Source organism: Sinocyclocheilus grahami, unplaced genomic scaffold (genome assembly GCF_001515645.1).
Source record: "Sinocyclocheilus grahami isolate Dianchi unplaced genomic scaffold, SAMN03320097.WGS_v1.1 scaffold1648.1, whole genome shotgun sequence".
In the NCBI taxonomy this organism is placed as follows: domain Eukaryota; kingdom Metazoa; phylum Chordata; class Actinopteri; order Cypriniformes; family Cyprinidae; genus Sinocyclocheilus; species Sinocyclocheilus grahami.
In genome coordinates this window covers 92,731-104,655 of record NW_015506827.1, presented here as the reverse complement: position 1 = coordinate 104,655, position 11,925 = coordinate 92,731, and the positions used below count along the sequence as shown (strand labels likewise).

General features: G+C 36.0%; 1 protein-coding gene across 1 annotated transcript in view; it reads left to right on the top strand.

Moving 5' to 3' along the window:
- Positions 1 to 11,925, top strand: part of LOC107571757 (collagen alpha-1(I) chain-like) — a 43,291-nt gene that overhangs the window by 21,191 nt on the left and 10,175 nt on the right. The window contains exons 16-35 of the mRNA XM_016258119.1: positions 3,045 to 3,089; positions 4,158 to 4,256; positions 4,959 to 5,012; positions 5,098 to 5,205; positions 5,290 to 5,343; positions 6,277 to 6,375; positions 6,459 to 6,512; positions 6,621 to 6,719; positions 6,945 to 6,998; positions 7,109 to 7,162; positions 7,250 to 7,303; positions 7,408 to 7,461; positions 7,835 to 7,879; positions 8,791 to 8,889; positions 8,975 to 9,082; positions 10,484 to 10,591; positions 10,683 to 10,736; positions 11,154 to 11,207; positions 11,293 to 11,400; positions 11,478 to 11,531. Of these exons, the coding sequence (XP_016113605.1) occupies positions 3,045 to 3,089; positions 4,158 to 4,256; positions 4,959 to 5,012; positions 5,098 to 5,205; positions 5,290 to 5,343; positions 6,277 to 6,375; positions 6,459 to 6,512; positions 6,621 to 6,719; positions 6,945 to 6,998; positions 7,109 to 7,162; positions 7,250 to 7,303; positions 7,408 to 7,461; positions 7,835 to 7,879; positions 8,791 to 8,889; positions 8,975 to 9,082; positions 10,484 to 10,591; positions 10,683 to 10,736; positions 11,154 to 11,207; positions 11,293 to 11,400; positions 11,478 to 11,531 (1,458 nt within the window). The remainder of the gene's footprint in view (positions 1 to 3,044; positions 3,090 to 4,157; positions 4,257 to 4,958; positions 5,013 to 5,097; positions 5,206 to 5,289; positions 5,344 to 6,276; positions 6,376 to 6,458; positions 6,513 to 6,620; positions 6,720 to 6,944; positions 6,999 to 7,108; positions 7,163 to 7,249; positions 7,304 to 7,407; positions 7,462 to 7,834; positions 7,880 to 8,790; positions 8,890 to 8,974; positions 9,083 to 10,483; positions 10,592 to 10,682; positions 10,737 to 11,153; positions 11,208 to 11,292; positions 11,401 to 11,477; positions 11,532 to 11,925) is intronic.

Sequence of the window (11,925 nt, the reverse complement as noted above, 5' to 3'; positions counted from 1 at the left end):
ATTGTGTTATTTTTTGTATTGTATACTATTCTGTGTAAAATAGATATATATATATATATATATATATATATAAAAATTTAGGGTTAGGGTTAGGTGTATATATATATATACATTTATATAAATACTGCTAGTAATAAATGCTAGTTATATTGATTGTTTAGTAGTAATGTAATGTAATGTTTTGTTTCCTGTTTCCTCTCACAGGGTTTCTCTGGTCTAGATGGAGCTAAGGGAGACACTGGACCTGCTGGACCTAAGGTTAGATTTCCCATTTCTCTCATATATGCAGATCTCATTATTCACAGATTTGAGTCTTGAACACATATGCAGCGCTGTCTCTGTTGATTGTGTCTGTCTCTGATCGCAGGGAGAGCCTGGAGTTCATGGTGAGAGCGGTGCTGCTGGAGTCATGGTGAGTGACTCTGGAGGGGATTTAAAGTCCATGTAAAGTTCTTCAAAGCGATGTCAGTCTTCTCACATGTTCTGCTTGTTTCAGGGTGCTCGTGGTTTGCCCGGTGAGAGAGGTCGGTCTGGTCCTCCCGGCCCTGCTGTAAGTGTCACATCCGTGCCTTATTGTTCCTAAACCCCTACTTTATCTTGTGGACTAAAAACTAGAAAACCATCCCCTATTTTGTACTATAATGTCTAACACACCGTTCAGGTATTCAGCCCTACACAACTCTGAAACTGATTCACCATAAGTAAACATGCATAAATGTCAAAATGAGAATGCACAACGAACCCAACACAATCAAAACTAATCGTAATCTGTCTGCGCAAACTTAAAACGTGACACAGTTCTGGAGGCATGAAGATAAAATGCTGGCTTGTTGAAGGCAGAATCTTCCTGCTTCCTGATTGTAATGTTTTCTTGTTTTCCGCAGGGTGCACGCGGTAATGATGGAAACACTGGCGGCGCTGGACCTCCCGTAAGTCTCTTAAGATCTATATTCTCATAATACAGCAGTTATTTATTGCAACAATCTATTGCAAATTCAAGAATGTCTATGCAAGTATATACAGTATATTAATAATTAACACAATTTAATGTCTGTTGTACTTATTTTAGATGCAAAAATCAAGCAGCAGAGTTGATTTTAAAAATAGTTTTTGCGCTGCTCGAAATATGCATCAAGTGAAAGTTAAAAGTTAATTATTGCGAAAATAATTTTTTTACAGTGTGACATTGATGATGCTTTAGTTATTATTGCTACACATAACACAGCAGGATAAGTCTTACTAATCTGTTATAAGATGAACTGTTTGCATCTCCAACCTTGAACTGTTTTAAGAAATCTTTAAAGACTCATCTTTTTTTTTAAAAACTGCTTACTGTAAATATGTTTTATATGGTTTCTTTTTTGTGTTGCTTATTGTTGCATGCTATTATGCTTGTTGTTGTAGCGCTTTGGGTTCAAAAAGTGCATGATAAATAAAATGCATTATTGCTATAATGCTCTTATTATGTCTCTCCTCCATTAGGGACCCACTGGCCCTGCTGGTTCTCCTGGGTTCTCTGGTGGTGCTGGTGCTAAGGTACAAACACACTAGTCTGTTTTCATGCTCATTAGTGCAGCTGCCAACAGTTAATGTGTCCATAAAAGCAAAGCAAAAATTATTGCACATTCTATATTTTCCTGAAAACATGCAGACGACAATTAATTGATAGTTTCTTGGCCCCCTGTTGTTGTTGTGCATGTAGTCTACCAATACAATATACTAAAAGAATAAATTAAACCAGCTGGAGTCGGCCTTCCATACATAATCTGACAAGCCAGTGCTTTCTTTTGTCCTGTGCAGGGAGAAACCGGCCCTTCTGGAGGTCGTGGTTCAGAGGGACCCCAAGGGGCCCGTGGAGAGCCGGGTAACCCTGGACCTGCTGGTGCTGCTGGTCCTGCTGTGAGTGATTACATCACAAAACACCATCTCAAACTACAAATATAGAGATATGCAAACTATATCATCCACCAAATTAGACTATAAGACATGAATATATTAAGATAAATTAAACATGGTTTTCTGTAATGTAGCTTCGAAGACCTGTATTGTGAAAAGCGCTATAGAAATAAATATTTGAGTTGATTTAAGAGATAACAGAAGAAAGGTAGCTTGAGATTGATATTAATGCATACAAATGCATGTATTAAATGTATGAAAAATACTAGATAGCCCACCACAGTGTGAATCAAAGTGTGAATACATTCTAATTCTAAACTTAGTTAATAAGTGAATTTAATGGAGGTGTGGAGAATAAAAATACAAATGATTCAGTGTTTTTCTCGTTACTCAGGGAGCTCCTGGTGCTGATGGTGGTGCTGGTGGCAAAGGATCTCCTGTAAGTATAATTTATACATTCATACATACATATACAACCGGACAAAAGTTTGGGATCAACGATTTTTAATGTTTTTACAGGAGTGTCTTCTGCTCTTCAAGGCTGCGTTTATTTGATCAAAAATACAGGAAAAAATTTTATATTGTGAAATATTATTATGATGTAAAAGAACATTTTTCTATGTGAGTATCTGTTAAACTGTAATGTATTTCTGTGATGCGCAGCTGTATTTTCAGCATCATTCCTCCAGTCTTCAGTGCCACATGATCTTCAGAAATCAGTCTAATATGCTGATTATTATCAGAGCTGGAAACTGTTGCTGCTTCATATTTTTTTGGAATCTGTGATACTTTTTTCAGGATTCTTTGATGAATAAAATGTTAAAAAGAAGAGCATTTATTTAAAATATAAATGTTTTCTAACAAAAGTTTGGGGTCAGTACATTTTTATTCTTTCTTCTTTTTTTGTGAAAAGCGCTATAGAAATAAATATTTGAGTTGATTTAAGAGATAACAGAAGAAAGGTAGCTTGAGATTGATATTAATGCATACAAATGCATGTATTAAATGTATGAAAAATACTAGATAGCCCACCACAGTGTGAATCAAAGTGTGAATACATTCTAATTCTAAACTTAGTTAATAAGTGAATTTAATGGAGGTGTGGAGAATAAAAATACAAATGATTCAGTGTTTTTCTCGTTACTCAGGGAGCTCCTGGTGCTGATGGTGGTGCTGGTGGCAAAGGATCTCCTGTAAGTATAGTTTATACATTCATACATACATATACAACCGGACAAAAGTTTGGGATCAACGATTTTTAATGTTTTTACAGGAGTGTCTTCTGCTCTTCAAGGCTGCATTTATTTGATCAAAAATACAGGAAAAAATTTTATATTGTGAAATATTATTATGATGTAAAAGAACATTTTTCTATGTGAGTATCTGTTAAACTGTAATGTATTTCTGTGATGCGCAGCTGTATTTTCAGCATCATTCCTCCAGTCTTCAGTGTCACATGATCTTCAGAAATCAGTATAATATGCTGATTTATTATCAGAGCTGGAAACTGTTGCTGCTTCATATTTTTTTGGAATCTGTGATACTTTTTTCAGGATTCTTTGATGAATAAAATGTTAAAAAGAAGAGCATTTATTTAAAATATAAATGTTTTCTAACAAAAGTTTGGGGTCAGTACATTTTTATTCTTTCTTCTTTTTGAAAGAAATTAAAACGTTTATTCAGCAAGGATGTGATAAACTGTTAAGAAGTGAGAGCAAAGATTTATATTGTTAGAAAATATTTATATTTTGAATAAATGCTGTTCTTTTTAACTTTGTATTCATCAAAGAATCCTGAAAAAAGTATTGCAGTTTCCAAAAAACACAACTGTTGTCAACATTGATAATTCTGATAATAAATCAGTATATTAGAATGATTTCTGACGATCATGTGACGCTTTATACTGGAGTAATGATGATGGAAATTCAGCTTTGCATCACAGAAATAAATTAAATTTTAAAGGATATTAAAATAGAAACCATTATTTTATATTGTAATAATATTTTCAAGATTACTGTTTTTTCTGTATTTTTAATTAAATAAATACAGCCTTGATGAGCAGAAGAGACTTCTTTAAAAACATTACAAGTCTTACTGATCCCAAACTTTTGACCGGTAGTGTATATATACACACACACATATATACACATACTGTACATATACATCTCACACCAATCTCTTTTTATGCTGTTGCGCTCCATTTGGGGCCAGTTTTAATCACAGCAGGCTCTGATTTGTTTGATTTGCATGATGTTCTGTAGGGTGCTGCTGGTATTGCTGGTGCTCCTGGTTTCCCAGGATCCCGTGGACCTGCTGGACCCCCTGGCCCTTCTGGTGGTCCCGGCCCCAAGGGAAACAATGTGTGTGAACGGCATTTTATTATTATGCACGCATGAAAACTGTAGTTACACATCAGTGCATCCAGGACATAATTTATGCAGCCTTTAGTTCATTTGAAATTGAGATTACAGCAGGTGTGATGCAGTAATAATTCAGAAACAATAGTCTCTGTGCCACTGAGCAACTGAACCTCTCACAAATGCACTTTAAAGGGATAGATCACGCAAAAATGAAACTTCACTCATTTTTTACTCACCCTGTCATGTGTCATTTAAAACCTGTATTGCAGTTCAATTCCCATTGATTTCCATTCACATGGACAAAAATACAATGAAAGTTATGAAGAAATAGAACTGTTTGCTTACCAACATTCTTCTTCAGAAGTAAGAAATGCATACGGGCATAAATAAATGATGGTAACACTTAAAGCCTTTATGTATAATGCATTATAAATGTTATTAGAGGGTGTAATGCATTATGATTATTTATAATGTGCATTGTAATGCATTGTATCTTGTCGAAAATCATTTTAATCAAATCTAAAATGCATAGTGCAATAATGAATTGATAAGTGCTATAATGTATTAACCGTGGTTACAAAACTAATGCATTATACATAAAGTGTTGCCTAAACGATGACTTTTGAGTGAACCTATTTCTTGCAGTTGCATTAGATGCAAAAGAATCTGAAGATCAGAAATGTTATGCTCTTTTATTTCCAGGGTGATCCAGGACTCCAAGGCACTAAGGGAGATGCCGGTCCTAAGGGAGAAGCTGTAAGTCTCTCGGACGCAAAGATGATTTCCTAAGATTCACAGAAAGCTCCACTGTGATAGTAATAGTTGCTGTTCTCTGTCCCAGGGCCCACTTGGACCCCAGGGTCTGGCTGGACCTTCTGGTGAAGAAGGAAAGCGAGGAGCTCGTGGAGAGCCAGGCGGCTCTGGACCTGTCGGACCCCTCGGAGGCCGTGTAGGTTTAACTCACCTGCTTGATTCATGCATGCATGCTTTTTTGTTTGTTTGTCTCTCATATTTTGTGTTTTTCTTTCACAAGGGTGCCCCTGGCAATCGTGGTCTTCCTGGAAGTGATGGAGCTCCTGGACCCGGGGTAAGATTACTGATCCCTCACAAAACAAGGCCCTAAATCTGTACCCAGTTTTGTCTGGTAACTTGAAAATGTGCTTTTAAAGTTTGGAATCATTGCATTCCCTTGATCAAAAAATACTATAAAAACTGTAATATTGTTACAATGTTGAAAACGGTTGAATGTTTTTGTGGAAACCGTGATACATTACCGTTGAAAAGTTTGGGGTAAGCACGATTAAAAAAAAAAAAAAGAAGAAAAAGAAGAAATTAATACTTTTATGTGGCAACAATGCATTAAACTGATTAAAAGTGACATTAATAATCTTACAAAAGATTTCTATTTCAAATAAATGCTGTTTATCTGAACTTCCTATTCATCAAAGAAACCTGAAAAGAAAACATCAAGCACGAAATATATTCATATAGAAAACCGCTTTTTAAAGTTGTAGTAATATATAGCATTATTTCTGTTTTTACTCTATTTTTATAAAAAATGCAGCCTTGGTGAGCATAAGAGACTTACTTTATTATTATTATTATTATTTTAGTTAAGACAATATATTAACTAGTTTCTTGTTTATAAATAAAATTATTAATGTAATTATTAATATAATTAAATATAATTATAATTAAAGTTCACTTGAACTGCCTTGAATTGACTTCTTTTTAAACAATAATAAATCTTAATGATTTCAAACATTCGACCAGTAGTATATGTGGCAATTAACTGATTTTAAGCCAAAAATATTAAATGTTACATTTTTACTGGGCCAGGTCTACATAGCTCTGAAGGATGCAACTGTAAATGTTCTTCTTACAGTGTAGTTTAACCCATATATCAATGATTAACCTGCAGTTTTAATGCCATTCACTGTGTTGAGAAGGAGCTGTCCAGGGTCCTGTAGATGATTTCTGCTGCTGAGTAACTAAAGCTGGCCCTTTAATCACATTTCAGGGGGGCCCTGGAGAGCGAGGAGCCAATGGACCGATGGGATCTCAAGGAGCCACCGGAGAGTCTGGTCGCCCAGGAGAGCCAGGATTGCCTGGATCCAAGGTGAGATATAGCTTAAAGCTTTGCAGAAACACATTAGCAGCATAAAGAGTCTGTATTTTGACCTAACTTGATGCCTGTTGTAGGGAATGACTGGTGCCCCTGGAAGCCCTGGACCTGATGGCAAAGCTGGACCCTCTGTAAGACGAATGTTATATTCATAATTCACCACCTTGTGTTTGTTTGTATGCGATATAAGACTCATATGAGATTTTAAATCTTGCATTAAAGTAATGTGTGCATGATAGGGTTCATCTGGACAAGACGGCCGACCTGGACCCCCTGGACCTGCTGGATCTCGTGGTGCTCCTGGTGTGATGGGCTTCCCTGGTCCAAAGGGAGCTGATGTGAGTTACTCCATGAATTTATGAACTATATATATGTGTCCCTGCAGCACAAAAGCAGTGTTAAGTCGCTGGGGTATATTTGTAGCAATAGCCATACAATTATGTAATGATATTTATGTTAAACCCTTTATAAGGGTTTGTTTTACTGTTCTCTTAAAAAATAGAAATATCAGATTTGCATACTTTTTAATGTAATGTCTAACACATTTGATGTCTTCCTCTCAGGGTGAGGCTGGTAAGCTTGGTGAGAGAGGAGTCGTTGGACCTCCTGGTGCTTTGGTGCGTAAAATCTAAAGCGGTTTCTGAGCTTTATGCAACCTTCAACAGTGTAACCTCCAGACTTTTGCTTGAATCATGTCTGAGCAGTGCATTATGGTGTGTTTCTGTAGGGCGCTCCTGGCAAGGATGGAGATTTTGGTGCTCCTGGTGCTCCTGGACCTGCTGTATGTGTGTTTAAACATCTCAAAATTCAATACGATGTGAACTCTTGCTGTCTCTACTCTGATTTTTCCCGGTCTGTTGTGTTTTAGGGCCCATCTGGAGAGAAAGGAGAGCAGGGACCTGCCGGTTCTCCTGGATTCCAGGTGTGCTTTTATCTGTGTGCACATCTGAGTTTAGATTAGTGCCTGATTATCTTTGGTTTAGTCGTTTGATGGAAGTTAAACCATCTCTGGTTATTCTCTTACAGGGTCTGCCAGGTACACAGGGTGCCACCGGAGAGTCGGGCAAACCTGGTGATCAGGTGCGTGCGGGCATTAGACACAACTTTGTTGACTCGGGAGTAATGTTTTTAGGTTACATATTCTGTCTGCATTAATTTAAAGTCATTAAACATATTATAAACACAGTATGTGAGCCTGCAGCACAAAAGCAGTCATAAGTCGCTGGGGGTTAATAATAGTTGTATCTCAGCCAAATATTGTCCTCTCCTAACAAACAATACATCAATGGAAAGATTATTTATTCAGCTATGATTTCACAAAATTGACCCTTATGACTGGTTTTGTGCTCACATATGACATGCATGTTGTGTAAAATTGCGCTCACTATTACTCTCTACACAGTGCAGTTTTTTGTTCTGTTTGTTCTTATTTATTATGTTCGCTGTTCAACAGGGTGCTCTTGGTGAAAGCGGTCCTTCTGGTCCTTCTGGTCCAAGAGTGAGTATCTCCTGCCTCATAAAAAAAGCCCACAGATGAGCCACATCTCAGTCAATGCTTAATAGCCACCCCAGCTCCAATGCACCATTTAAACTACAAGAATAATAGAACAAGAATAGTACAAGAGTAATAGTAATAGGACAAGAATTATAGTTTGTTCTGATACAATAATGCTTATACTGCAAAAAAATTATAATAATAGTATCAATATCATTGTGATGTTTTACGGTAATAATGCCCTTGGAGTAAAATGTATTTATTTGAGAAGCAAAATTAGCATTTATCACAACAATGTATCTTAATATGTTTTTTTAGATTAAAAAAATGAATGTTTTGAATGATATTTGTTTTTAATTTTCCATGCATTGTTATGGTTTAGTCAATATCAAGATAAAAGTCTTGCAAATCTTGTTTCAAGAATAAAAACTGTCCATGTGTACATTTTGTAGAAAACTTATAATATCATATTAAGCAATCAAATGATTGCATGAATTGTATAATTTACAATATATTCAAATTTAACTAAAACCATTTTTTGTCTTTTATCAACTTGGTCTTATTTCAACCACATTAATCATACATTTTTAACACTTATACAGAAAAAATGTTTGCAAAATTGTTATACTTTAAAGTCAAAAACCACTCGGAATTAGTCTTCCAACTAATTGCTCAATATTAGGCAAACAATTAATTGCTCAATATTAATTTTACCTTGATTTTTACCTGTTTGGAAAATTTAAATTAAATTAAATTAATTTTTTTTAATTAAAAAGAAAAAAGTGTAATAATATATATATTGATAATATTCATCTTTCCAATACAGTGGCTTACCTGACTGCTCTAGTGCACAGATTGTGTTTGTCGTTTGGGATGAAACACAGCAGAGTGATATCAGTAAATGTCTCACACAGGGTGACAGAGGTTTCCCCGGAGAGCGTGGAAGTAATGGACCTGCTGGCCCCACCGGTGCTCGTGGGGCCCCTGGTCCTTCTGGTAATGATGGTTCTAAGGTAAGAATCCTAGTTCGATGTCATTGTGACTCAGAATCGTGATATGAGTAATGATCGATCTCCGTCTGTGTTTATGTGTGTTTAGGGAGAGCCCGGAGCCGCTGGGAGCCCTGGTGGTGTGGGGCCCAGTGGAATGCAGGGAATGCCTGGAGAGCGCGGCGCCGGAGGCATGCCTGGAGCCAGAGGAGACAGAGTAAGACTCACAATAACTCAGACTTAAAACATTATGACAGAATAACTTAATACTTAATAAATAATCTTTCCATTGATGTATGGTTTGTTAGGATAGCACAATATTTGTCTGAGATACAAATATTTGAAAATCTGGAATCTGAGGGTGCAAAAAAATCTAAATATTGAGAAAATCATCTTTAAAGTTGTTCAAATGAAGTTCTTAGCAATGCATATTACTAATCAAACATTAAGTTTTGATATATTTACGGGAGGACATTTACTAAATATCTTCATGGAACATGATTTTTACTTAATATCCTAATGATTTTTGGCATAAAAGAGAAATGTATAATTGTGAGCCATACAATGTATTGTTGGCTATTGCTACAAATATACCTGTGCTGCTTAACACTGCTCACATATAAGCATGAACTCATTGTAATGTATTCAGACACTTACAGTAATTGCATGTTCTTCACCATTAAGTAAAAATATATTATAGATTAACTTTGTATTAAATGCAGTTAGTTACTTTTTCGACCCACTTAAGTAGGACTTAGGTACATCTTTATTATAATTACTTCTGTCGTCTTTGACAACATGGCAAAAGTACTGCTCAGAAGCATCTATAGCAAACTAAAATATACTTTAGTGTAATTTATATTGAAACCTGTATGTTATGTATATAAATATATTTGTAATTACACATTTGCAAATTAGAAAACGTAAAATCTGTTTACTTCAAATATAATTTTAAATAACACTGACGTTTATTATAATTTAATACGTTTTTTACATTTGCTTCAGTATGATAGTCAACATTAAAATAAGTGTACTTCTTTAAGCATGACAATTAAATAATTAAAACAAAATTATTTAAAATGTTTAAAACGTTCACGTTGCATTTGACATTATTACAAAGTACGCTTTTTAAAAGTCAACTTAAATCTGTTAAGAAACACAGTCATGAACGCGTACTCTATTAAGTGGCCTTTTATATTATGTTACATAGTTTGGTCACACTTTATTTCGATAGTCCACTTTAGACATTCTACTAACTATAAGTAACTTTGCAACTACATGTCAGCTGACTCTCATTAATTAGTGTCTACTATCTCTCAGAGTAGACTGTTAGGTTAGGTTTAGGGTTAGTAGAATAAGGGGGGCTTATTCACGGGGCTTATTGCTTTAATATATAATTATATCATTATATGATATATTATTATGTTATATAATATATATTATATTGCATGCAGGAAGTAAAAAAAAACATATAAGTAAACTATAAGCGCACATTCAATACAATAAAGCACACTTCTTTTTCACAAGCGTAGCAAATGGAAATGCTCCTGGCAGCAGCTGTGGTGTTGATGATGTCATATCCTGCTGGACATTCACAACAGTTGTCCTTCCTGTTTAGGGTGATGCTGGACCCAAGGGCCCTGATGGAGCGCTCGGTAAGGATGGCCTGCGTGGAATGACCGGCCCTATTGGATCTTCTGGACCTTCTGGTGTTGCTGGTGAGAAGGTAAAAAGATAATTAGCATTGAAATATATTTATGCTTTACCTAAACTATTTTCAGCTCTAAATCATTTTCCTAATTTCCTAATTGTTTTAGGGAGAGTCTGGTGCTATTGGACCTCCAGGAGTGACTGGTTCTCGTGGATCCCCGGTAAGTTATCAGGATGCTACCGAAAACCTCACCAAACATGGACGTAAAGACCAACGATAATGCAAGATTGCATGCATTTGCACATTTTCACTCTTAAATTGCTAGTAAATTTCACAAATAATTACAAAGAAACGGACACCTTGAATTAAACAAGTAGAAAAAAAAAATAGTACTTAATTTTCACTTAGAAATTGCTTGTAACTTTCACACATGAATCCAAAGAAATGGCAAGCAACACCTTGAATTAGTTGTGAAATTTTGAAGTAGAAAAACTAAAAATAGTACTTGAGTGCCTTTGTTTTCAGTTTCAGTCATTTTTTACAGTGTGCTTTTATTTGGAGTTGGTTTGGAAGATTGCATTTTGAATTCTATGCGAGCGCTTTGATGCAAGCCGATGTTTGTGTGGTGTTTTCTCAGGGAGAGCGCGGAGAGCTCGGTCCTCCTGGACCTGCTGGTTTTGCTGGACCTCCTGTGAGTATAACAGTCTCATCCCAGTCAGTTCCCATCATCTGGTGTTGACCTCCACTGAGCTGAAGTTTCTCTGTGCTCAATGCAGGGTGCCAACGGACAGCCGGGTGCTAAGGGACAGAGCGGTGACTCTGGACCCAAGGGTGATGCTGGGGCTCCTGGAGGCGCTGGCCCCGTCGGAGGCGCTGGTCCACAGGTAATATTATCACAGCTCCACGGCTCTGCTGTGTATATGAATATCCTTCACTTATTGTCTGCTGTTGTCTTTGACAGGGACCTGCTGGTGCTACTGGATCTAAGGGTGCTCGTGGTGGTGCTGGATCTCCTGTAAGAGTCAATCCTATCAGTAATTAATTACAACAACAAAAAGGCACAATGCATTTGTTGATTGTTGAATGATTTTTCTGTTTTTATTTTAATTTTAGTAAAATTTTTAGTTTTTTAAATTTTATTAATATGCCTTATATAGTTTATATTAACTTTTATATCATTATTGTTTTATATGAAAATGAGAAATGCTGCTTTGGCAAGTAGCTGAAATAAAATAAATTAAATTTTTTTAATTTAATTTTATTTCAGTTAACGTTGCCACTTAAAATGCATAATTGTCATTGCATATTGCGCACACACACGCACACACACACACACACACACACACTCACATACACACACACACACACACACACACGCACACACACACACACACACACACACACACACA